General features: G+C 37.2%; 1 protein-coding gene across 2 annotated transcripts in view; it reads right to left on the bottom strand.

Moving 5' to 3' along the window:
* The window catches only part of rsu1 (Ras suppressor protein 1), a 50972-nt gene extending 23650 nt beyond the window's left edge, over positions 1 to 27322 (bottom strand). The window contains exons 1-8 of one of the 2 annotated variants that reach the window (XM_007250370.4): positions 27094 to 27322; positions 24933 to 25044; positions 23585 to 23635; positions 18894 to 19014; positions 16008 to 16126; positions 14336 to 14418; positions 12541 to 12655; positions 6635 to 6767 (exon numbers count right to left, since the gene is read on the bottom strand). In XM_007250370.4, coding sequence (XP_007250432.1) covers positions 6635 to 6767; positions 12541 to 12655; positions 14336 to 14418; positions 16008 to 16126; positions 18894 to 19014; positions 23585 to 23635; positions 24933 to 25044; positions 27094 to 27111 — 752 coding nt within the window. In that variant the 5' untranslated portion in view covers positions 27112 to 27322. Of the gene's footprint in view, positions 1 to 6634; positions 6768 to 12540; positions 12656 to 14335; positions 14419 to 16007; positions 16127 to 18893; positions 19015 to 23584; positions 23636 to 24932; positions 25045 to 25320; positions 25470 to 27093 lie in introns of those variants that run through there. The other variant, XM_007250371.4, reaches the window with a different exon arrangement.
* Positions 27323 to 27960: the final 638 nt, after the last annotated feature.

The following is a 27960-nucleotide window of genomic DNA, read 5'->3' as shown; positions in this document are numbered from 1 at the left end:
CAATCGTGTGTTAACACATTAACAGCATTAAAACGTAGGTAATTCATACTCAACAACAATAAGAGCCACTTAGTGTTAACTGTGCTTGATTCCTTTTTTTTTTTTTTTTTTTTTTTACAAAAATACTGAATACCCTAAATAACCCTAAATACTGAATTTAATTCAGTGTGAGGGTCAGTGAATGAGTGAATGATTGAGTAAATAAAAGTAAAAGATACTGACTGAGCTGAAAGTATGAGAATGAGTGTGTGACTGAATGAATGTATATGAGAGCGATATATGAGTGATGTACATGTACAGGACAGAGAGACAATTCAAGGAGTAAGGCAATCTTAATTGCAGTTTTTTTTCCCCCCAGTCAGTCTCAGACAGCTGTGACGAGCGCTCTGCACAGCGCCTGCCTCTGCTCGCTATCAACAAGCGTTTAGAGGATAGGATGAATAAAAGATGGCGGCGAGGCAGGCTTTACGATATGTTAATGCATTATGAGCATGCAGTTGCTCTCTCACACCGTCAGTCAGCCAAAAGATCCCTCTGTCAGGTTAACAAGCCATCCCATGAAATATGCATGCTGGTGCCCCCTCCGCCCTGCTCAACCCCCTCAACCCCCTTCCCAAGCAAACTCACTTTTACCACGAGACTCCCAGACCCTTCCCAACAGAGGAAAGAGGAGTGAAGAAGAGGAGGAGAGAGAAGATTTAGTGGAGCATGTTTTCATTCATTTTAACTCCTAAACGGACAAGTGAGCATGTTCTACAAGCATGTGTTCTCCCGGGGGTCACCAGTGAGGAAATTTAAAAGCACATCTCCATACTGACTAAAATTATCATACAGTGTAACTGCTCCTTCCTTCCAAACCATCAGATCTCATGACCTAACTGCCACCTACAACTGGTTCAATAGGGCAAAGAATAGTTTGTATGGCTGCCACTAGCACTAGTATTAGGGTGTGCCAAATCATATAAAATGTAATAATATTGCAAACATTTTATAATATAATTATTGTATAAATACCCTGAAATATTATACTATATTATTTTAGGGTCATCAGGGTACAACTTTTTTTTTAGGGGAGTGTCATATCATAATGTGTGCAATAAAACTGCCAAATAAAAATTTTAATTCATTTAGTTGCAGTAATTTACTGTGGATTTTTTTGTTTAAGTCAATGCTGAATGAAGTTATTGCAAAAATTCTCTGAAATATCATGATATTTTAGGGCCATCTCTCCCCCACCCCTGCTGAGCATTTAAAATTTTGACGGGGAAAAAAACGGAAAAAAAAAAAAAAACGGGAAAATGGGAAAGCAATTTAATAGACAAAATAAAGAAATCTGTTTAAATATTAAAGGGCAAGGAAAATGGGAAAAAAAATTATTAATTTCTAAGCACTTATTATGGTTCATTCATCATTAAATATTGGAAGAATCTAAAAAAACACCGCCAGGTTTTATTTCATGCAAAAAAAATTGATGAATTACAGTAATTATAATAATTATTGTAGTGGTAAAAGACAACAATATTTAATAGAAAAGAAAAACAAAACTTTGTATAACCAAAAACAGCTGTCCTGCAGACAGAAATAATATAGATCTGTGTAACTGAGAAACCAAAGTGAGAGGGCCGAGTGAGAGTTTAAGAGAGAAAGAGAAAAAGGCCTAGTGAAGGTGAGGGTCCAACGCTGTCTCAGCTGAAGGACATTTAGGCAGGTGTAAATGAAACTGTTGAGCCATGGACATATCGAGAGTCCACACTTCGCACCCTGTTAACGCTTGTCTAACGGGATTCACCCCATGCACACACTTACTCACATTGTGTGCGTGTGTCTCTCTCTACCCCTCTCTCTCTCTCTCTGTGCCACACACACACACCTTAGCCTCTTGGCTCTGTCAGCACAGAAATAAGCTCCCCACAGCACCAATGTTATGAGAATCAGATAACCAGATGAACACAGAGCTACAATAGCAGACAGCTAAGCAGAGCAGAACCGAACAGCCAGCGCTAACCCAAAGGTGCCAAGCATTACCAGAGCTCTTCTCTCTGTGCCCTCAACACAGCAGACAGGCAGTGTCATCCATTGATCATTAAGTGTTTGATCAATCCAAACAATAGTACCAAGATTTGCTCTGAAGATCCTCTTTAAACATCAATGGCTACTTGCACACGGACGCTCACACACTTACTTTCCATTTACCATGGCCTTTATTGTATCATTGACCTTAATAGGGCTGGTGACACTGACATCTCTCTTATAATAGTGGAACATGCTCTTAGGGAAAAGGTTATTAACTAAATGATGGTTCATTTCAGCTCCTAGATTTAGCTAAAAGTACCAGATATTCCAAGTTAACTCTGCACAATCACACACACTGCAAGTTACACAGTGCAGTATACTGTACAGCAGTGATTCCAGTACATTTATTTGAGGTGGCATCCAATTACAGCAAACATGTTGCTCCCAATTCTTTAAGAAAATTTCTTAACAAAATTTTAAGAAATGCCATGAAACTGCACTTACAAAACTATAAAGCTAATATTCCTATCCTTAGTCATGTAGAGCTCAAGCCTTTCAACCCAGAAAAGTCCATTTGTGAAGAATTATTTAAGCAATAATACAGAAGAGGGAGTGCTATAACGTGTAATACTGACACTGTAGATCAGCATAGCACTCCCTCTCAGTTTTATTGTGAATATACCACAGTTCCATTACCGCTATTTATTAAAAGATTTTTTATTAAATTGGATGAGAAAATACGATCTGTTTGGATAGTAACACGCCGCAAGTTAAAATAGTTCCACTGCTGCTCTGTTTGTAGCTGCGCTGTTTGGCTGGTAAGCGCTGCATCGTTGCTATGTTCCCTGTATGTGACAAAGTAATACATGGAGAGCTTAGGTTACAGTGCATTACCAGTTGATAATGGCATGCATAGAACGCCTCTTATCCAATCACAGTGCAGGGTCGGAACTAACTGTGGTATAATAAACAGTAAGTAAACTGATACCAAGTGTAATAAAGGATGCTAAATTGTTAATTTATGAGATCAGATTAGTGTTTTGCGCTCCCCCTGCTGTGATTCCGCAGATTGGGAGGAGCATGGGCCTGTCACTACTAAAACAAACCTTAGAGGAAACACTGTTATAGACAGCACTAAAATGCCAAAGTCCACACCAGGCTGTCAAAAGTATACAAACGAATAAGTGTGTCATGAGCAATGAGTCTGATATCAGATATATCTGACTAAGGACATAAGCAAATTAAGCAGTTTGCAGTTTTGGTGACTGTCTTTTTCTGAATTGATCGTAACTGCAGACAGCACTCACTAAATACAGAAATTCTCATTTGTCAAAGAGCTACTGCTGCCTCAGCAATCAGTCACAAAAACCTTCAACTAACCGATGAGGATGCAGTCAATGGAATGAGCATTATGTTTTGATTAGCAGGCAGTGCTGACCTATCAATGACATGTCCAACAATGCAAAAGTAGCAGTTATGCATATCCAGTAATGCAGAGAGCCAAGTAAAGTTGTATACAAAAGCTTGGGCATCTTTGTTATCCTCTGTAGCTACTCTAACATTAAACAGTACCTTCAGAAAACAAGGCTTTAATAGCACTAAATCTAAAACATAAATGTAATTTCTGCAAAAGTTGGGCACCTTACAGGGTCAAAAATCACAGAGTGTAAATGCTTTATAGCAGCAACAGGTTGTTCAGTTCTTGAAGCTGTTTTCTCCCACTTCATATTTTTAGAAGGTTCTAGTTTTTAGTTCTAAGACGTTCTTGGTTGGTCCTGCATGCTTGTTTGTCTCGTCATAAATTATTGATGACATTTAGGTCAGGGGACTGTGAGGGTAATTTCAAAAGCTTCTCTCCTCAGGCTCTCCATGTTGGATTTGACATGTGGTGTATTGTGTATGAGCCTTTCTTTTTTTTTTTTTTTTTACATTCAGCTTGTTCATTGGTGGTTCGTCTGTAATTTGTGTAGGTCTTCCTTCCACTTGTGCAATAGTTTCAATGCCACTGGAGCCCTTGCTGTCAGCAGGATTGTACTTTTATGCCCTTAAACTAAAGTGCTTCATTTAAAACACTGGTATAAGGCATAATTCCTATAGACTGTAGAGGTTAACATGATATTATTAATGATTTTGAGATTTTTTCACTGACAACATCTTTGTAAAACAGTACTGTTCATAAATATTGAAGCATTGCTTTATTAATGAAATTGTCAACACTTTTCAATGTTATGAAGCTCAATGTGTTACTCTTTAAATAAAGTGTTACTGTTTTTCATAACATGAAACAAACCTGTAACTATGCATTAAATTTTGTTAAAATAGGGATTTCAATAGGATTAAATATAGACTATATTTAATGCTTCTCGATTAAGAACTAACATGGAAAAATGCGCTAAATGTGCAATGGTGCCCAATTTTTAACATCAGCTGCATATTACATACATATAACCTATAGAAAGGCAATGTATTGAAAAAAAAAATACAGCAAGACAAGCACACACACATGCATACTCTCAGACTGAGGTTCTGCCATTGTAGTGAAGGCAAACATGTTCGTGCCTTAGAGGAAGATCAGTTCCAGTAAGTGGGCTGTGTGTCTCGGAGGACTCGAGCTCAGTAAGCAGCTAAATGATCAAACAGAGGGATTTGCTTCTCCTGTTGTGAGGGATTGAGAAGTTGTAAAGGATTGTCAACGATATGCTACAATTAATTCTGAAAGTTTTTCAGGACAAAAAGAACAGCGCTGTTGTTAACAATGGTACTGGAGACACCAAGAAAGCGGCTTACAGTGAAATTACAGTGATTAGGTACACAGTACAGCTGAGAGTCACCTTTGCTGACTTAGAGTCCCTACTACCATATGTTTATATGTCTATATTAGGGTGTGTCTAAAGCACTTTTTTTTTTTTTTTTTTACAAAAAACAGCTCACATGGCATTTATTCATACTAGAGACTACAACTGGACATTTTAAAATGAATGGAAAAACAATGGAATGAGACCTTAAAACTAAACCTTTGTAAACGTATTGTACATATTGTGCATTTGGCAGTCGTTCTTTTTTTCAATTGCATCATTTTTTTAATATTTTTAATTTAACGTTTTTTTTTTCTCCTAATTTTTGTGACAATTATATATACACATGTTTAGTGTTCGTATTGTTCTTACCTTCAAATCCGCTGCAGGCAATTCTGATATATTTTATTAAACATCCAGAGAACAAAAGCTTGTCACTGATTGTGATTTTACTGAGACCTGAGAGATTTTTTCCATCATTCAGAAAAGAGGAATGCCTCCAGCTTTCACTTTAATTGGTTGGGTTCTGTGGCAAATCGACAGCACTTAATACAAACGACTGCTCATCTGCTTTCACTGATCCAACCTTGGGCCTGTTCCAGAAAAATATGGGCAAAAATAAACCTGACCTGTATAAAAAGTCTATATTTAAACTGAATATTCAATAAAAGCCAGACATTTCATCAGTACAATGTCTTTTAGTTAAAGGGCATGATAAGAAGAGAGAGGAATGAGAGTCAGAACTGTAGTAAGTGTGTTTTAAAAAAGAAATCTATATCAGATTACATTGAGGGTTCTGAAGGTTCGGTCATGTTATGCTAGCTAGAGCTGTATTACTCAATCCATCATACAGCCATGATGGGGCTCTCAGACAAAACTGTGGCTGTCAACAGGGTACAAACACTGGCAGTGTAGCAGAGTGGAGCTTATGGCCAACAGGCTGTATGCTATGTTCAGCCAACAACATTTTGGGCCTGGAACCACCACCCGAGTGCAGTTTGGAAATGTGTCCTTCTGTTTTGGATACTGAGCCTACATATTTTCCTAAAGAACAAAAATATGCTCATAGAACTTCAGGAATAATAGAGTTTCCACATCTACAGTTTGTTTTCTCTGATCAGAAACTGTTAATTGGTTTGGAGACACAACTTGGGAGTGTTTTTCTCACAGTCTGGTTTATTTTCACACATACATTTCAACCAAAATGCTTTAGAACTAAACACATAATCTTCTCTCCACTTACTACAGGTCAGACCTGTCTGAGGCAAGAAAGTAAAAACGTGTAGAAGGTTCTGTAAATACCTGCAGCAATTATCTGAGCAACACGCCAGGCTAAAATCAGTGGAGTACACCTGCTAAATTGGGTCTAATTAAGGTCAGATCACCTTCTCACCACAAACAAACTGAATCTTTTTTTTTTTTTTTTTTTTTTAAATCACATGGACAGCTTTTTGCTTTGGTTGTTGCTTTACTCTATTACTGCTCATTTGTTGAGCTGAGCTCAACTTCCTTGTGTCAGACTGCTCTGATTGCTCACATCATGCTTCCATCAGTCGCTACTCTCATAACTGAAACTGAATGACTTCTGCATGCCTTGCTACTTTTCTTCTCAATGGTGTGCACTGATCCTGTAACAATAACAGGCAGAATAATGGTGCCCACAATTCTTTACCAGTTCAGGGACCCATTTCAAAAAACGGGAACAGAATATGAGTATCTCTCCTCTTTATTTTACTCACTGGCTTGTCAGTCATTAATGTGAATGTTCAGAGTTATGACAGTAGTTTGAAAGCGTATAAGAAAAGAATGGTGAAGGGGATACTTACTACTTATAGGTCTCAGAGCGGACATATTCAAAGACATGAGAGACTCCCAGCTGGAACTGGTCTGCGATTGGAGTCACCCAGGGGTTATTCTCTGCTTTAAACACCTGCTTTGGGCCAGTCAGGTCCAGATTACCTACACAGGAAAAAAGGAAAAAAGAGAGATAAACAGAAATTTACTAAATGCTTCAAATGAATTTTAGGACAAAACAGAGAAAAGAAAAACCTGATGTAAATGAAAAAAAAAACATGAGATAATACAAAACTATTTTAAACACTTCTTGTTGAGACAGTAAGATCGGTTAACACAACAGAGACGTAATTAAACAAAGGATAAAAAAAAACAAACAAAAAAAAAAAAAACACTTTTTGTTACTGACATAAGTACTATGTTTATAGCACTTTGGCTCATGCTATGGCTGGAGAGTGTAATTTTCTTTTACTCCACTGTCCTAAATACAAATTGTGCTATGAGCACCACTCTACAGACAGACATGTATGTGCAATTGTTGATAAGCTGACAGAAATAGAACAGTATAAAAAGTGAAAGAAGCATGTTGATTAAGGCAAATTACAGCTTTTTATATGAATACCACTTTTTGAATTTAAGGGGGTCTTATCCACTGTCCACCTAAAGGAAACAGTGCAGTAGCTGCCATGTCTCTAAACCACCCATTTATTAGGGCTCCCTAGTGCTGGGCGATTATGGCCTAAAAAAAAAAAAACTTAGATTTTTTTTTAATTAAAATAAAAAATACTCCTTTTAAAAATCAAACTACAGATGACTAAGAAATGAATCAAATCTAGGTTTACCTGTAAAAACATTATTATATACACTTTAGAACGTGGGTTTGTGATTGAAAATTGAGAATGCACTAAACGAGTCTACTACTGTTTTCCACAATTAATATCGGATCCTCACCGGAGAGCAACAACACTGCAAGTTTTTAGAAACAGTAGGATTTCCTAGGTAAATATAGGCGTTATCCCAAGGGCTGGAACATTGCTGGAACTTTTTTCGGTATGAGCTCAGTCCTCAGCGAACTGCTAGGAAAATATGCCCACGTTGGTCTGTGGGAGGCGCCGGTAACCAAGGTAAGATGAATAAACACTTCAGAAATGAGGAGCGTTTTTGGATATCTTAGATTAAAAAGATTAAATGTCTGTATGTAAAATTGAAAATCACATTAAAACTCTAACTCGAATTTAACAAATTAATCGTAAAAATCGCCCAGCACTAGGACTATTCCTATCAATTGCAATGCTCCAGACACTAGGAGGATAAAGACAAGCACATGCCTACTCTGACATATGCAAATTCAAGCACCACTTTTTTTTTTTAGTTGATGCCAATGCAGGAAAGCACCAGACTCCTCACTCTGATACATCAGCTAACAGATGCCTGTGCTGCTGTTCACAAAGCTACATTATGATTAAATGCCCTGAATGTTAAAGCAACAGTCAGACAGAAAGCAAGGAATATGGACAGAGGAGAAAGAGAGAGGGGAAAAGTCAGAGCTAGATGAAGCAAAGGAGAGATTATGTGATTTACAGTGGAAGGAGAAGAGGAGCAGTAAGAAAACAGGGGAGAGGGTAGTCAGGGGTAGGGAGATGTGAAGACAAAAGAAAGGGGAGAGAAAGGGAGTGAAAATTTTGACAACGTAACAGTACAGGTCACAGTGCTAATGTGGCACATCGTAGCACACAAGGGGCCTAATTAAATTGTTTCTGATTAGAAAGTGTTGGAAAAGCTGTCAGAGGGGCAGCTAAATTAAACCTGGGCCTTGGCATACAACGTCATGCCTCACAAAACCAGCCAGACAGCACCATTAGTGTAATTTAGCTGTTAATCTGTTGCCTCACATTCAGTTCTACTGGTATTACATAGAACTGCTAAAGTGCTGCTTTGCAGAGCTAAGAGATGGGAAACATTCTGGGATGGAACTTTTTTTTTATACACCTCTGAACACTGAATCTCTTAGGGGAATTGTTTCACATAATAGATTATTTCTATTTTGACAATTAATCATTACAAATTAAAAAAATATATATATATTAAAAACCCAACAAAAATGGCCTGAATGAAAATGTGTGTGTTGATTTTGTTTCCATTACTAAAAAGGAGCCACAGTTATATATTATGTGCTTTTCTTCTTGCAGACAAGCACTTGAAGAGTCGCTCTAAACACTGTTTGGTGTCATAAAGTGCCTGCACTGTCTTGGTCTCTCTCTCTCTCTCTCTCTCTCCCGCTCTATCTTTTGCCATCCCTTCTGAGCTCCCTGCTCTCCATGTTGTACTCCTCTTCTCCCTTGCCCTCCTCTGTGCGCATGGCTGCTCCTTGTTAGCTGGGCTCTCCTCCTCGCTTCCCTTCTTTCATGTACACACACACACACACACACACAGTTCTGTGGCAGCTCTAACGAGACCGAGCTATGAGGAACAGGATTAAGGAGACATAACGGGAGGGTCCTAATAAGCTTCATAGGCAAAGCCTCCCTGTAGGGGGCACAGGAGAGGACATGTCACTGGTTGAAGTAAAGGCTCCCACGCAGTGCAACTACCATTACTAATAATACATGGAATTGATTGCATTTAGCATTGCACTAGTTTCTTACTATTCATTAGAGTCATTAAAGTAATTTTAACTCAAAATAGCCATTAAGTTCTATTTAGTCATTTTTAAGCAAGTGGAAAATACAATAATTAACACACTTAAAGGAGATCTCTGGTGTGAAATGGACTTTGGGTGTAATAAATGTGATAAAAAGTACTTACCTTTGTTGAATAGCCCACCTCCACTCTCTTTCTGCAGCTTTGTGAGATCCAGTATTTTGTGCACTTTGTCGAAACAAGCTTTTAGCCAGGATAATTCAGTGCATGCCTCACGCTCGCTGATGAATCGCTTTTTACAGCATTATCCAGGCTCAAAGTAGCTCCACACTTTGTTGGTAGAATCCGGAGAGCCCTGACATTTAAAACGAGGCATTTAGAACTTTAAAACTGTTTATTAAAGTTATTAAGTTTATTAAAAACACTGTTTACATCCCATAGCGTAAATACATTTCCGGGCACGAGTCAACCATCGAGCACGAACAAATAGGTAGGATAGTAGAGCAGATTGCAAAACTGATTTCTTGGAAATGCATGAATTGCAGCTGTTGCTGAAAATATCTTGTTACTGTCGATATAAGAACGCAAAGAACCAACAACAAATTACATAAACGTTGCTTAAAAAGTTTCACTATTTGTGCTCAACGGTTGACCTATTGTGTCTTAAATTGAAGACGGTATCGCGCAGAGATTTACTTACACTATGGGATGTAAACAGTGATTTTTAATAAGCTTCTTGTTCACTTTTCAAGGTATTAATGCCTCGTTTTAAATGTCAGGGCTCTCCGGATTCTACCAATGAAGTGTGGAGTTACTTTGAGCCTGAATAACAGTGGAAAAAGCGACTTATCTGCAGGCGCAAGACATGCCCCGTATCATCCATTCTAAGAATCTGTTGGGGCAAAGTGCACAAAATACTGGATCCAAGAAAGGCGTGGGAGAGCGGAGGTGGGCTATTCAACAAAGGTAAGTACTTTTTAATCACGTTTTAATACACCCACAGTCTATTTCACGTTTCATTTTAGTACATCCTTTTCCACCCTGACAACTGCCTTCTCATAACGTTGAATGCTTTGATTACTGATTATCTGATAGAAATATGGCCCTGGTGGTCTAAGCAGGCCTTGAATGGTTGTTACAAGTCAAATATTTTTTTGTATATTTAAATAGTTTCTCCAGAAATATCTCCTAAAAAAAAAAAAAAATTCTCATGTTGAGCAGAAGAAGACCAAGTCAAAACAGCTCTTTTTTTACCCCTTGGGCCAATACCAAAGGGTTAAATAGGTATTTATGTCTGTGTCTCAAATGCATGTCTCAGATCTTACTGGACCTAAACTGGACCAGAGCTTTTAATTAATTAACCAACACTACATCCACACTGGTCTGCTCTCTTCATTCTGATGCCAAAGCTGAACGTACAAATGGTGGTCTTAGATTTTGTATGGTACCATATAATACCAGGTTGCCAGATGGAAGCATAGATCTGATAAGTATAAGTGTCATGCAATTTACCAGACCATATGTGACCAGCCATCAGCAAATTATTCATTTTGTATGTTAAGTATGGCTGGAAAGGTTGGCATCAAGTCCACCCTTAACACTCTTGGTGATCAGGGATTATACTGAAAGCCCCTATGAACATTGACCAGCCCACCTCTATCTGTATGTAATCTGTTCCAAATGTCATCTAAATGGTGAACTCCCAAACATGGAAATACTTTCAAGTATTACTGTTATCGACTGTTTGTTGTACTTGATTCTATAAACATCTGTAATAAGTTCTGATACTCGCTTTGTGCTTTATTACACAGTCTGTATGTTCTAGTGCAGACAGGAAGTGTGTCAGGGAGTTTTTAAAATTATTAGACTAATACTTGAAACTGAAGCACCACAACAGAAAACAATTTAAGTGGAAATTGCCAGACTTTTTGACCAGGCCACACTGGTCAATAATTCTATAAAGCAGTTCATAAGAGACATGGTGTGGGCAACGTTGGCTGTTTAAGACCAATTATCGCCTCCTCAGCCAGGCTTGGGTGAGTGTGTGTGTGTGTGTGTGTGTGTGGTTGTGACAGGAGAGGAAAGAAAGCACAGGGCAGTGGGTGTGTATGTGTGTGTCAGCCTACACTCAGAATAGCCCGACCGGGCTCCATTTCAGAAGCACCCTTTATGCCCTGTAACTGTGATGAGATGTGAGACTGGCCAAACCAGATTTGAAGACATAATAATATGGCTCTTGAAACGAACGAGAGAAGTAAAGCTTATTTAAGCCGGCAGCACGAAATAAATGCTAATTACAAGGCCGGAATAAACAGGAAAAATGCCTATTGAGCTTTGAGCTTATTGTTTGCTGGCAGAGGGAAGCCAGTGCTGGTGTCTGTTTTGCGAGTGGTGAGGCACTCAGGCAGAGAGCATTCTGACCTGTGCTGACCCCTGTGGGGATCTGTGAAGCGTTCAGTGTTGAGAGAAGAAAGAGAGGAGACAGAGGAGCAGGTGATGCCTGCTGTCTCATCCTCCACTGGGTCAGCAGGGCGTGGCTCACTCCCCAATGATCCGCCAAACAACCACGGCACAGCCCGGGAGACCACTATGGTTTTCTCTACTGAGGGAATGATGGACTGAGCGTATATTGACTGGTGTTTTCACAATTGTGCGCTAACCGTGTTGCTGAACTTTTTTTTTTGGGTGTGTGTAAATGTCTTCTACACACCAAACACGCTTACAAATACTTGTTTTGTGAATTGAGCAGACCCAGAGCGCTGTCAGACCATATGCTTAAAAAAAGAGAGAGAAAAAGAAAAAGAGAGAGAGCGAGTAAATAAGAGTGAGTGTGGAGCTTGACATGGCCTGTGAGACTGCCAGTGAGAGTTGCTGTCCCACTGAGTCAAAACTCATCATGGCCCTCAGTTTTACTGTTTACTACAGCGTCAAGAAGACAACACAACAGCTTACTCCCACTACACACACACACTACAACACACAGCTAGCAAATAAGTGTATGTACTAGAGACTGATATCTTGTTTTAGAAGGAGATGCACTATTAACTGAAATGAGTAATTACAATAGTACCTATATCATAGCGCAATACAGAAGCAGATATTTGTATTTACTAATCATACAAGCGTAGACTAGCTTTTAAAAACAGACCCTGCTGCTTCTCCCGCAGATGTTATGACATTACACAAAGAACAATATTCAATCAAATAAAAAAGACTGAAAAGACTGAAAAAAGTAGATCCTTTTTACATTAACTATGGTGTACTGTAAAACACACACACACACACACACACATCTCACCCAGTTCAGGAGGCAGCACTGTAAGTCTGTTGCCCTGGATATGCAGCTCCTTCAGCTGAGCCAGATCTCCTATCTCTTTAGGCAAGGAGATCAGATCGTTATCCCTCAGACTCAACTGCACAAAAGGGAGAGAAAGAGAGGGGTCAGGAAGGGTCAGGTGTGAATGCCATTCAGACTATAGAGTCAAACAAATCAAATATTTATTTAAAACACCTTAAAAGTCATCAGATCTTTCTCAATTGTTTTGATATGCTGCTAATTTAACAGAAAAGACAAATACTTAATATTATTTAAACTATCATTTAAAGTGATATTATGTAAAATACATATTTTGAATAACTGGTACTGCTGTGGAAACACCAAAGTGGCTGAGTTACCTCTGAATTATTAAAATCAATTATTTAAAAAAATAAATAAGTAAATAAAAATGTAGCTTAAGCACAGATTTGTCAGATTGAATTGAATGATTTCCCAGTGGCCACTGTTGGATTAAATGTGGGAAAACTGGAGCTGCATTCTATCATTTAGGCACTGTTTTGACAAGGTTCTCCCTCAAATCTCAGCATTGGTGCATGGAGGTGACTTGTCAAAAAAGCCACAGAGCGGCCAACTATCACTTTGAAAGAGCTACAGAGTTCAGTGTATTTGACTGAAATGAAGGAACATCAGTCAATAATCTCAAAGTTCTACTAAGCCTTTCACAATAAATACAAAACTTATTGTACAATACATAGATGTAACCTACATTTTGTACTGATTTAGATAGCATGGACTGCAAGCTGTTACTGAATTAACAAAATTTTATTTATTTGTTATTAATTTAGGATATTTAAATATTTTATATTCCAATCCCAATGTTTGAATATTCTTAATAAACCAAAAGTACATTGTTCTTTGTTATGTGTAATTGCTATTATTTTCTCATTATATATGGGGAATAAAACGGTCTTAAAATGATAATAACATCACTTGTTGCAATAAAATCATACCATACAATCGTAAATGGCCTCCTGTTACTGGCTCAGTGGCTAGAAATAATTACTAAAGTACTAAAGAAGATTTATAAAAATAAAAAAAAACACACACCAAAAGATCTGTATTTGGTCAGAACAGTTTATGTGAGTGATTTGGTCTTCTTAAACACTTTAGCTAGCTTAGGGAACTTACACTGTTCAGCAGGAACACAAACCCCAGCACCAGGTCAAACAACGAACGAGTGACAGTTTAACTAAAAGGTGAATGTTCTACAACGATTAAGTCATAGTCTGGATCTCATTCCAATCGATTTGTCGCTCCAACAAACATACCATGCAATATTATGGTATTATTTTAGGACCATATCACTCACCACTCATCCAGACAAATATACTTTTGCAATGGCATTATTTATCGTTTTTTATGCTAAATGTAATTTCTTTACATATGTATATTTGAATAAATAACTGTCTACATTAAAACACATTTACAAATACAGATGAGCATATCTGACATGAGAATAAAGAGCTGAATATTGTTTTAGTGCCTAATAATTGGTTGCAGTTTCAGTGGTTTAGTTATTCGTAAGGTGTTGAAAGACTTCTTCTTCGGGTCACTCATAAGCCTGCTTTTCCGCCCCGTAACATCCGCTCTGAGAAAACTGTGAGCCCTCAGAACCTTAGAGGCAACATATACACCCCTAAATCACAACTCACAAGCTTGTGATAAAGGACAGTATGCACTGTTAAAAAATAAATCCAACCAACAGCCCTGTGAAAAAGTGGATTGATTACAGGGTGAATTTAGATAAATTACTCACTATCTGCAGCTTGGCCAGCTTGCCGATGTCTGGGGGCAGGATCTCAAAGTCGTTGTCACTGAGATAGAGTGCGCGCAGGGTGGCTGAAATGAGAGGAGGGGAGCGTAAGCTAGGCCGGGGTGCTAGAGACCTGCGCAGAGCGCTGGCTGATCAATAGAGATGGTCAGGGTTGATTTATACTACATGTCCAAGTCTGTGTCTTTCTGAAGAACCAATGGCACACAGACATAGGATAGAACATGACTGAATGACACAGACATTAAATATTGACAGAAGTTGTAAAACCTCACATTACATATGTGTACATATATTGTATACATATATTCAGATGTTCAGACAGTGAGGAATTAAAAGAAAAAAAATAACAGTGCATTTTTTTATTCATAAAGGAAACCCTAACTTTAAGCTCTTCAAATATAACTCTGTTTAAGAGGCTGTTTTTAGAACTACCTCACCACTCCACCCTTCCCTCCTCCTCCTCCTCCTCTTCCTCCAGTGCACTTTGCAGTCACTGATTGTCCTTAATCACCTGAAACTCATTCATTAATCAGATCCATTTTAATTTGCCTATGGAATCAGAGGTAATATCAGAGGCTGGTCGTCAGCAGTGATAAATTGTGCGGGGAGGGTGCATGCAGAAGGGGGGGGGGAGGGGAGTAAAGGACTGATTACTGTTCAGTGCGTGCTTTCATCATGTCATCAGTATTAAAATAACAGCCCATTAAAGGACTACAGCGCACTGGGGACGGTCAATGATCATCACTGGGCCTCTAATAAGGAGGGGTTGATTGGAATGATGATGATGAAGTTTAGTCAGTTAACTGCTATTCTGTTTTCTGAGTGTCAGGCTAGAGAGCACTGTATACCAAGAATAGAGGGAGCAAGAAGGAGTGATAGAGAAAACAGAGTAACAAATAAATAATAAAATGAGAGAGAGGGATAAAATAAAAAGATAGAAATAAAAAAATAGAGCGTAAGAGGGACCAAGTGAGTAAGAGATAAAGGAATAGAGAGTGTAAAACGAAGAGAGAGAAAGAGTTAGAAAAACAGAAACAAAAAGTAAAAAACAAAAGAGCAACAAAAAAGGGAAACAAAAGAGCAACAAAAAAGGGAAACAAAAAAGCTAAAGTAAGAAAAGGAGCAAAAATAGAGAACAGCAAAAGGACAGCAAAAAGGAAAAAAAATGAAAGAAGGAAAGAGTGAATTAAAGAAAAGTAAAACATTAAGAGAGCAAACTTCCAAAGACAGAAAGAGCAAACAAGAAGAAAGCAAATGAAAGTGAGACATAAAGAACAAGAGAGAGCAAATGTATAATATTAAGATACAAAGAAAGAGAAAAAGAAACTAGAGGAAAGTGTCAGAAAAAGAATAAGCAAAACATTTTAACCAGAAGTAAAAAAAAAAGTGAAGAATTAATGTGAATTCTGAATGAAAAAAAGAAAGTGAAGCGAAATAAAGAAAGTGAAAGAAAAGTGGAAAAAAGAACAAAATGCTCAAAAACTAAAAGAGAGAAAGAGAGTATGAAGAATGGAAGGTAGAAGATTAATTCAGATCGTTGCAAGTAAAATAAAGACAGTGAAAGAAAAGGAAAAGAAAAAAGAACAAAATGTGCAAAAACTAAAAGAGAAAGAAAGAGAGAAAGAGAAAAAGAAAGAAAGAAAGAAAGACTCACTAAGGTAAAAGAAGTTTCCTGGCAGTGAAGATTCATTCAGATTGTTGTAGGTGAGATCCAGGACTTCCAGTGCTGGGAGAGAACCAAACCCTCTGGGCAGTGAACTTAACCTGTTCATCCTAAACACACACATACACACACACGCACACACATAAAATTACAAACTGACACTGAACAGTGAGGTCTACACGATGGTTACACAGTCAGAAACGGACTGCGCTGAACAATAAAGATCAATACCCCTGATTAAGACTGATGATACATGTACGAGAACCATGGCTGTCTAAGTTGGGTTCTCAAAAATATGTAAGTACTTCTTGTTTATTATTTTAAAATTAGAACATTAAGTGAATGAATCAATAACAACCTCTTTCATTTTGCCTGAATTGCTAAGGCTGTAGAAAAAAAAGTAATTACAGTAAAAACTGTACTTTCAGTAATTCAACCCCACCCTATTAGCTCTAATTAACAGATAGGACATTTAATTTTCACCATTTAATGGACAGAAACGTGATGGCAGACATCTAGAGAGTACTTCTCAGTAAATGAGAACTGGTCTACAAAGAGTTGAAGGTGTCTGACAATGAGCTAAAGAGCTAAAGAGGACTCTGTGTGTGTGAGGAATGTGTGTGTGCGCAAAACAGAGGAAAAACTGAGATCAAAGACTGATTAACTCTGGCCACTTAAGCCTCTCCGCTCTAAGTCTATATGTCCTCCCCAATTTCATTACCCACCTTTCCCTCACAGCAGTGACAGCACATCGTCACAAAAGACGTACACAGTTTTGCGGGCAGGTTTAACAGACACAAACAAACTGATTCCGCTGTGTGTTTGTGAAGCAATTACAAGAGGTGGGGAATTGTTTTGACAAATGAGATCGGCTAGGCAGACGTACACACACACTCACGCCGGGACTCACTGCCACGAATACAGCGGCGCGGCTTATGTTTTCAAGATTATGCCTGGAAATGACGCGTCTGACAGCAAATCAATAAAAATGTGGGATGTCAGATGCAGGGGGAGATTGTGCCGCTCCTTAATCCCGCGTGACATTGAGGAGGCCTCCTCCTCTTCACAAACCTCAGGGCTTAAGGAGGGCCCACAGGATTTAGGTGCAAGAACACGTGCGGTTTGCAGTGTGGTGTGAACTGTTGTGGGAAAAGGGAACAAGCAGAAGAGTGAAAGGGTGACAATGGTCCCGTAACTACAAGCTCCAAATCGGAGACTTAGTCCCACTGTACTGAAGCATTAAGCAGAGGAACAATGGGAAGTAAGTCTGGTATAGAACTTCAGTTTATTGTGTTCCAAGTTTCCAAGGGCACAACTTTAGACAAATGAACATAGGTCACATATAGATGAATGGTTTAGCGGCAAGACCTCCCAAATAATCTGATTTAATACTCAGCATAAACTGTACATGTTTACGGAAGCCAAGCAAACGTGAACTGCTGCGTAAAACCCCCCCCCAAAAAAAACTAAACAATACTTAATAGGAGCTTAACGAAAATTATGTAAATGTAATGTAAATTATAATAATGTGTTTATTATATTTTAGAACACAAACTTCAGTACTTTTGAACATTTCTAATACAGACAGGGGCAAATTGTATAAAGTGTGTTAATGTGTTGCGAAGATGACTAATGCCACATAAAGCAATAGCTGTATCCCAAACAGCAGTACCGTACTAAATAGTATGTTCATAAAAATGCACGGTCATTAGAAGTGTTCATTAATGTATGTGGGATGTGGTTTGGGACACGGAGTTCCCAGAGAGCTGTGCCCTGCCGCCCTCCTAAAGGCACATGGAGAAATTAGTTTATTTATCCATATACACAGAACAAAACTGTGACACATCAGACAAGTCATAATTTTGAAATATTGTCTCTATTTGGAGATACTGTGGTCAATTTAAATGACAACAATTTACCTTATTACAGTTATGCCATCACTAATGTAGTGTTACCAGTTTTTCAAAAAGATGATCAATTCTTGGCAGTATTGGCCATTAAGGTGGTGCACTCTTTCTTTATGAGTCACATCAATAAAACGCTGTCAATGTTTTTATAAATAAACGTGTTTTAATAACCATAGTTAAGAATTATGTGGTGGTCTGCATGTTCCCATTAAAATTTACTTCAAATCACTAAACCATCCACATAAACCACAGTCATATTCTAGATTTTAAAATGATACGCAGACAACTTTCAGACCTACTTCTCCTTAAAAATCCACTACTGCTCCTTTTTTTTGCACTCAGGAATGACATTCAGAAACAAGCAACAACCATAAGTGCCTTAGAGATCACTGCTCTGGTAAAAAGGACAGGGAGAATTTCAGGGGCACAAGCACACACTGAACACAGCAGTATGGGCACAACAGATTACGCTGGTGAAGCCTATTCTTACTGTATCTGTAAATGAATCCTCTTTTTTAATAAACAGAAATAAAACTATTCATAGAGATGTAAGCTGTTGTGTTGACTTTTATGCATAAAGAGAGACAAATTCTGTTCTGGCAGGGAAGCAGAATTGTGCACAACACTTGGAAAGGCAACTCACTGAATTTACAGCATGTATTCTGACCCTTTTACAGACCAATCAATGTCAAGTATAAGAAGACACAGCCCACGTAGGTAATGACAACACGTAGCAACGCTTTTTTAGGGAAATGCAGGTATGCCATTTAAAAAGTTTGAACCTGGTTCGTAATCTCTGCAGACTTCTGTGTATTTTAAATAGTACTGACACAAATAAAATATTGAGTCTTTTCATTGTATAAATAAAAAATAATATAATAAAAAATAATTCTTTTTTTTTAAATTCAATAAAGATAATGAAAGCAATGAAGAAAAACGCAATATAAGTGATTGCATGGAAAATTCTTACCCTAGATTCAGATGTTTGAGCTTCTGAAGGCTGCTGATCTGGGTGGGCAACTCCTCTATCTGATTGTTGAACATGTTCAGCACTTCCAAGTTCTTAAGGTCAGCAATGTTTGGGGGCACAGCTAACAGAGGAGGAACAGACAGAAACAAACAGAATATAAAAACAGCAGATCTTCTTAAAAGCTTGTTGTCAAATCTGCCAATATTACAAATTACTCTTGGACCCAAAAGATTCACAGATGCAAATCTAGAATAAAAGTTAGTCCATATGAAGTGTTTAAACAGTATCGAGGGACAGGGTCGAGGGCTTGCTAGTGACATGGCAGGGTTTAATGAGCTAATTATAAGAGCCAGGGCATGGGCGCTCCGTGTTTGATGACTCAATTAAGGGTCACTCGCTCAGCAATAGATTTGACATTTTAATGATGGAGGCGTTTAGCATAACAGTTCTGTCCCACCCAATTCCCTCCCACCCTTCTAGCCTGCTGGCCCGCCTGTGTTTTCTGAGACAAAGATCAATGAGAATAACAGGGCATCTATGTGATTATAGGCCGTTCAATTGGCATTCATTATAAAGGTGGGTGGGGGTTTACACAAACACCATGATGTGAATGCATTCAGAGAGATCAGCTCCACCAACAACACACAAGGCATACTGATACAATATCACAGGGACATTTCAGGATTTTAGCACAGACCAGTAGACTGACACACACATGCTCTGTGCTGTGCGATTTTCGCATACCCTATTGTTTCTACAATAATTTCATCAATTATGCAAATTCATGCAAATAAATAAAGTAGGCTACAATGAAATGTATTAGTGTGGTCACTTTGCAGAAACTTGGTTTACATAAGTGATAATAAAGTAATCAAAGTAAGCAAAAAAAAAAAAAAAAAAAAAAAGCTTCATAATGTGGTTTTGCGACATGACGCTGCTTTACGTTATTGCGCGAACACGCCGGTTTGCGACATGCTTTACATTATTAAACTCATGAGAGCTGAACAATGGAGGCACATTGTTCTTTCGAAAAATTTAGCTACTGCATCTACCTCATCTGTTTTAATTTGATACATATATACTACTGCAATAAAAGGTAGTAATTCTCATTTGTGAATGTTGGGTTTAATGTCACTTTGAAATTAAGTTGGAAAAAAGTAAGCAATGATATTATTTTGTCATATTTTTCGAAGAATAACTGAAAACATACTTAAATGTGGTATATCATGATATATATCATTATCGTGATATCACGATATGGAATTGTTTATATGATGTTTCCCATATCGCCCAGCACTATTTCAGATCTTAAACCAAACTAGAATTAGAGGCCACCCAGCCAACTTGAACAACCTGGAGAACAAATCTGACAATAACAATATTTTATTTGTCTGGAGAGGTTTAATATTTATATTTATACAAGCTTCTTTTATATTTTTTGTTTTTTTTATAGAGGAATAATACAATTTTACTTTTTAACTATTTTAAAAAGTTGAAAAACACTGCTCTATTAACCAACCATAGCACTGTAATAATATAGCATAAATAAAAATACAAAACATGTAGGTCAAGAACTGCTAGAAATATAAGGGACCTAAAATGATTTACTGACCGGTATGCTGACTCAACTGTTGTTGAAAAAAAGGTCAGTATTTATCTTTACACTTTATCTAGGATTTCTAAATCAATACAATTTCTTTTTAGCCTCAATAGGCCAGTGTGGGAATACACTGAGAATGAATGAACAGGTCCTAGACCAACACAGCCCTGAGCCCTAACTCAAATTAGGAATAAGTGTTATCAGTTTATCCTTCTCTTTCTTCAGGATGTTATTCACTTACTGTGATCTAACTAGCTCAAGAGAGGGCCTGACTTCATAGAATACTGAATCATTATTAGTGTGTTAAAGTGCAATAAAGGACAACAATCGATACTCAGATAAAAAGGATTCTTTAGGTGAGACAGCCCTTCTGACAGTATTTAAATTAATTATATTCAGTAGGGGTGTGCAAGTTTATAACATTTCTTATGCATACTTTAGACATAGTTATTACTTTAGATCACAAGAACCAACAACCATTGAAAAACATGGACATTGTGATTTTATTTTGCTTGTTTTGAAATGACAATAGAAAAGACAAAATTGTCCACCATGTTTACATTTTTGCAACCAGTCTGAGCAGTAGAGATTAGAGGTTGAGTCAAGCTCACCAGCTCTTTTATAAGACAAAACTACTTCTCCCAAACCAACCATCTCAAGCACCTGTCATACAAGCATGGGCACCCATTTTTTCAGATACTGTCCAGAGAAGATGTATATGTGCATACAAATCGGGATTTTTTTTTTTTTACTGAATATTTGGAATATTTTGAAAATCACACAAACTTTTTAAAGAAAAAATAATTTATTCCCAGGGTTCATACACTTTTTATAAATTTCCATTATTTTTTTCCTAACGTTTCCATGCCTTCAAGGCAAATTTTCATGACCATTCGGTTTTTAAAACATCAGTGCAGACATGGACAACAAAAATCAACTAAAACTATAATCAAAATATATTATAGTAGGCCTAAAATAAACCTGAAAAAGGTAGGGCTAAATTACTGAATTAACTCTGAGCTGATGTAATTGTTAGCTCAAAATTGATTTTCTCCATCAATAAATGGAAACACAAAGATTTGTAGACAAATTTCCAAAACTTTTAGTATTTTTATTTTTCCAAAACATATCCAAGCCTGGAAATTGCCATTTTTAAATTCCAAGACTTTTCCTAGGTTTTTAATGACTGTACAAACTCTGTATTCCAAACAGGGACTTAATGGAAAAAGTAAAATCCTGAGGGGAAAAATTCAAATCAAATTTTGAAAAATGTTTTATTTTTTGGGCCTGTAGTTTATTCTGGCAGCCTACTAGTACAATGTCTGAACGAGGCACATGTGACTCAAGCATGTAATTGTCTGGAAAAATATACGGAGAGTTCACTGTGCACATTACTGTGCGCATTTATAAATATATAAATAGATTTCTTTTTTTGTTTATACCAGTGCACATGCTCCTGCACATGCAACACAGGCATCACCCCTTGCCTAAAGCACACGAAATACATTTAAAGTAGCAAGAATGCAGCTGATACAGATAATTTGTTATTATATATGTTTACTAAATGTGTCATTACAAAACTGTGAAAGTAATCACATATTATTAAACATTGAAATTAAACTAAATATTCTATTATTACATGTTTGTTATATCATACACTCCTAATACATTAAAGGAGCATCACTTACAATCCTTTGTGTTAACTATACATACATGCAAGGCCTCATATAAATGTGAGAAAGTGAGTGCAGGCAGGTGAATAAATATGAGAGCTGAGGAACTCAAGATGCCCTGCCTTCTCAGTAATACCACAAAGCTCTTTAATGGTAAGGGTGATTGATGGTAATAAGTGACTGCGATGTAAAGACTGGATGGTAGAGAGAGGTTTCAAACCTTTGCCCCAACTCTTTCCCTTTCTCTCTCGCTCTCTCATTACCCTGGCAGTAGCAGTGTCTGTTATCCCTGCCACTGCGGGTACTTTACTCAGCGGCCTCACTAATGAAAGGGTTCCAAATGTCACTGTAATTCCTGACTACCTTGAAAAGTTCAGAAAGATGGCACATTTTACATCGCTGCACTTTATGCAGACAGGCTGTGAGATGGGAGGATTCGACCATGGAAATAAGCAGTGTGATGATAAGCCCAGGGGTATACAGAGGGGGGAAAAAGGGAGAAAAACTTGAAATTGAGAAGATGTTTTATCTAGAATGTAGAGTGGAACCAAATCTAACTGTTCTAACTGAGTCCAAAGATTCCATTTGCTTAAATACACCTAAAGAGTGTGTATTGGATTCACATGCTGTGATACTGTCAGCAAAGCATCACAAACTACAAACTCCCCCTTAGGTGAAAAGTCACAGATGAACTTAATCTAATTAGGCTGCTTTGATCATCACTAAAAATAACACCTGGCAAACATGAGCGATATCAAATTTGGAGGATCTTCATGGAGATTACCATGATTCCACTGCAAACAAACAAATCCTGCTCAGGCATTTACAGTAAACATGAAATAAGACACGTAGATTTTGGCTTAATTTAAAACTCTGGAGTAAAATACAGTCCAGCTAGTAAATGAAACTGAAATCAATTGGACATATTCCTGCAGTTTATAGACAAAACACTAAATCAAGATCATGCAATTAAAACTATTATACGTGAATATCTCAAGACTGTAGCAAATGAAATTTGCAAATAAGACCATGATATTAAATATGCAGATGTCCTGTGTGACAAACTTAACCTTATTCTTTAACCTGAATTACCATGGTGTTTCTTATCTACAAATAAATCTATGAACATCAAACTACACCACCGTTCTCTGGCCAATGCTGCTCTCTAGTGGTGTACATGAGCACATACTTCAACAGACATTTCAAGGAGGGTCTAAACAAGATATATTAGTAGCACATTTCCCCCCAATCATATGTTTTTGTTTTTTTGTTTTTTACTTTCTGGTTCCCTTACTTCTCAAACACAATTCCTAGACCTATATTCATTGACATCAAAGATCACACCTAGGAAGTCTGTTTAACTTTCAATACTATTTCTTGCAACTATTTGTCAAAAAAATGTGAAATAATGAACTTACTTGAAAGTTTGTTGTGGCTCAGGACAAGTTGTGTTATGTTGGACAAGGTGACTAAAAGACAGAATAACAAACAATGATTCAATTGATTTTGGGAAATAACATACTGGACTTCTATTTAGAGCTGTTAAACAGTCCAAAAAATATTAAAACATATATGCAAAGTCATGTTGAACTAACGTTTCATTAGTCAAAACTTGAATAAAAAGTTGTCAGCAGATGGAAGCATGAAGTGCTGTAAGATTTTCCAGGAAAACACTGCACTGACTTTGGATTTGATAAAACACAGTGGATCAACACCAGCAGATAACATGTCTCTCCAAACCATCACTGATTTTGGCAACTTCACACTAGACCTTAAGCAGCTTGGACTGTGTGTCTCTCCATTCTTTCTCCACACTCTGACTCCTTGATTTTCAAATGAAAAGCAAAATTTACTGATCGTCAGTGATGGTTTGGAGAACCATGTCATCGGCTGGTGTTGATCCACTGTGTTTTATTAGTTTTCGCACAAAATCTTACAGCACTTCATGCTTTCCTCTACTGACAACTTTTAAGGAGATGTCCCAGACCGCAAAAACTACTAATTAATCTTATATAATATTTACATTTTCTGAAACATTGATTTTTTGGGTTTTCATTGGCTGTGAGCCATAATAAACAATAAAAGAAATAAACGCTTAAAATGGATCACTGTGTCTAATACATCTTTATAATATATAAAAGTTTCACATTTTAAACAGAAATTACTGAAACAAAGTAACTTTTCAATTATGTTACATTTTTATATATTTACAAAAGAATGTAATTTTTTATGTATACATCAGTTATAATTATATGTTTTATATTTTAAAGCATGTTTGTTAAACAAAAGTGAATATTACTGATGTTACACACAGAAACACTACTATTACTACTATTACTACTACTACTACTACTAATAATAATAATAATAATAATAATAATAATAATAGAAGTACATAGAAATCTAATTAAAAAAAGCTGTAAATGAAATCTGCATTCAATTTCCACTTATTGACAAACTGAAGACAGGGTGACCATTTGATTATATGTTTATATCTTGAGGTGGCCTGTGGGGGTCATGGTCCAGTTCCAGGTCATTTCTGAAAGGTGGCAACCCTAACAAAACTACATGGGCTACTAGTAGATAGATAATAACGACAAAACAAGACTGTGAATCTGTAGGAAAATAAAAGGCTGACAAAACAAGAGTGTAGTCAGTCCTTTATGCTAGTTAGCTGTTAGCTAGGTTTTCAGCTGGTCATTTTAAACGTTTTATAAAATCCCTGAAAACGTTCAGCCTGGTGAGAGACTCTGAGGTGATACTCACACAACCCAGGAATGTCGAGCATGTTGGAGATCCCCCTGTCGCACATATCCACCTCAGGCAGACTCTTATCCCTGCTCTCCTCCACTATCTTCTTCAGGGACTTGGACATGTTCTGAAAGGAAAGCAGACTGAATGAGTAAAGGCAAAAATAGACACTAAGCCTGTAACCGAGGCTGAGGAGGAGGCTGTTGCTGCTGCTACAGTCAGTAACGTTATAAGTGTACAGTCTAACGTTAGGTTAGCAGGCTAAGCTAGCGAACTGTTATGGAAGTGGTTAGCCCGCTATATAGCTAGCTATCTAGCAAAGTTACAACTTCAACTAGCCAACGCTACGAAAGCTAACAACAAGCTAAACGGAGCCGCGAGGTAAAAGCTGTGAGTTATTTACCTCGCCGGACGGAATGGACGCTTGTAAAACAGTTTATAGTTATATATAGAAATATTTGTCCTCAGGCACAACAATCTTCCGCTGTTTCTAAGAGCGACAACTCTGCCGCACGCCCAACCGGAAGCTGATACACATTCTCCAGCTTCCATAAAAGGCCTCTTACTGCGGCGGACAGTGAGGGATTTACTGGGACAGATAAACATTTTAGGCCAATCAGCGACAAGCAAGATCCAATACATGAAAAAAAATGTATCCAGGAGCCCTGTTTATTTTAGTGCAATTTCTGAAAATGTTCTATTTATTTATTTTATTTATACCGAGTTATGGTCAAATATTTATCATAACAAATAAATAAATATACAATAAAGTGTTTATTCATATTTATTTAAGTTTAACAACATCAGTAATCTCAGCATATCAGAATGATCATAATTTTTTTTTATTATTATTATAATTAGTAGTAATAGTAGTATCATCGTCAGTATTTTTATTATTATTATTATCAGTAGTAGTAGTAGTAGAAGTCGTATTAGTAGTAGTGATAGTCATGTTAGTAGTAGTAGTATTAGTAGTAGCAGTCCTAGTGTTCATAATATGCAAGTACACACACATACATACCATACATGTATGTATGTGTGTATCTGTGGGGTGTTGTCAATGACCCAGTGCTCTAACTACTGAACCACCAATTTAAAATACTGCAGTGTAGATACTTATTCTCTGTTTGGGAAACTGCCATAAAGTTGCCTTGGACAGTGGTCTTAATAAATCTAGTCTATATTTAAATTAGAATTTCAAATCTTCTTATCTTGGCTGTAGAATTTAGTTAATCATTGATATTAGAACAAATATGAAAGACATTAACACTAAAAGAAAAGGTTTTAGGTATGTCCAGAGCTTAAGCTTTTCTCATGGGAGTCTAGTATTATTTATAGTCACTATCCAACACCAAGCTAATTGGCAAAACAGTACTTAATGATGTTAAACCAGATGATAGAATCTAACAAATTCATGTGCTGGCAGAGGGGTAGACAAGATAACTGTTTCTTTTAAAACAAGAAATAAATTCTATCTTTCTTAATGTTATATGATATGTGTACAATTATAAACACTTTTATTATTACACTCTTATAATAAACACTCTTATTGTTACAGCTAATGACTTCTACAGGATCAGCATTTCCAATAAGAAAAGTGTATGTTTTGCTACTGTTACATAACTACCAAAATAATCACAACACATTTAACATAATTTATATAATAAATGATTCCGTGTCAATTAATGTCATGGAAGAATTAAAGCGATATTTATAGTCATTTTACACCTGGTTTGGGCTATCAGTGTTTAATAATGTAAAGTAAGCTGGTGATGGAATTTATAAAATCCGTGTGCTGGATGGAGGCATCCAGGAGAAATCTGAAACCAAGGTTTGTTTTCAAAGCCGACAAGATATTAAACTATTGCTTTTAAAATAAAAATTCTTGTTTATTTTCACTGTATTTTCTGTCAGGTGCAGCTGTTTTACTGTGACATGTTGTTTTGTACAAGCATAACACTTATTATAGAGAGAAATAGTTATAAACAGTGTGCTCTGCAATACAATACACTGTAAATCAGTGTGAATTTTCACCTCCCAGCATGAAAGCCTGAATCCTATATAGTTTACAGTTTCAAAAAGGGAATCCCTAACATCAAGTGACTTTGGTACAGCTGTTATTTAGCTGTTATTTATCTCACTCACCCAACCAACATGAGTGCCAGTTTAAGCTTACCTTGCATGGTAGACACATTCTTTGGCCAGCGTCCTGAAATCTGCACAAGGGGGCCCACAGCAACCTGAAACTCCTCTGTCTCTTCCTCCAGCATGGAGCACCCCAACAGTGAGCTGAGGTAAACCAAGACACCTCTTCTCAGTGGGAAACAGCTGCCTCCTGGCTGGCATTGCTTCAGACTTGGATCACTGGGTTTAATCTCCCTCCCTCTCTCTCTCTCTGTCATGTCTGTCCCTCTGTGTTTCTCTTGTTCGGTTGATCATTACAAGGAGGGGGCGAAAAACAGTGGCCTCTATTTTTAGGCCTGATTATATTTGGTGAGTGGTAAAGTGGCAACAGATGCCAACAGGCCGGTTAAACTTTGCTTCACTGAGACGGATTGAGTGTCACTGCATGTTTACGTTGTGAAAAAATCTTTATCAACTTTCGTCGACCACTGAAAAAAAAAAAAAAAAGACATGCTGTCGAAAACATCATAGCATAGTGTCCCTTTAAAATCATATATCATGTGGTTGTAACTGTAAGCACATACACGGATCAATGTGTTTACGTATGTCTTGTGTTTGTTATTCTGGTTATAACAACTGATTTATGTAACACACGTACAATGATTGTAATGACTTGTGTTTAACCTTAGCAGCTTTTAGTGTATATCTTTAAGAAAACCCTAAATCCTAAACCAGATAGAATGGGGCCATACGGACAATACGTATCGTTGATGTCCAATGAAAAACAAATATATCCATTTTTGACAATTTCTTGATGAATGGACCAATAGAAGTTCTCAACAATAATCTGAAATAAACTCCTTTTACATTGACCTCCACTGAAAGTTAAGAAGAATTTTTCTCTCTCCTGTAAATTTAC

Source organism: Astyanax mexicanus, chromosome 6 (genome assembly GCF_023375975.1).
Source record: "Astyanax mexicanus isolate ESR-SI-001 chromosome 6, AstMex3_surface, whole genome shotgun sequence".
Taxonomy (NCBI): domain Eukaryota; kingdom Metazoa; phylum Chordata; class Actinopteri; order Characiformes; family Acestrorhamphidae; genus Astyanax; species Astyanax mexicanus.
Note: the sequence above shows the minus strand (reverse complement) of the source record. Positions and strands in the feature narration are given on the sequence as shown.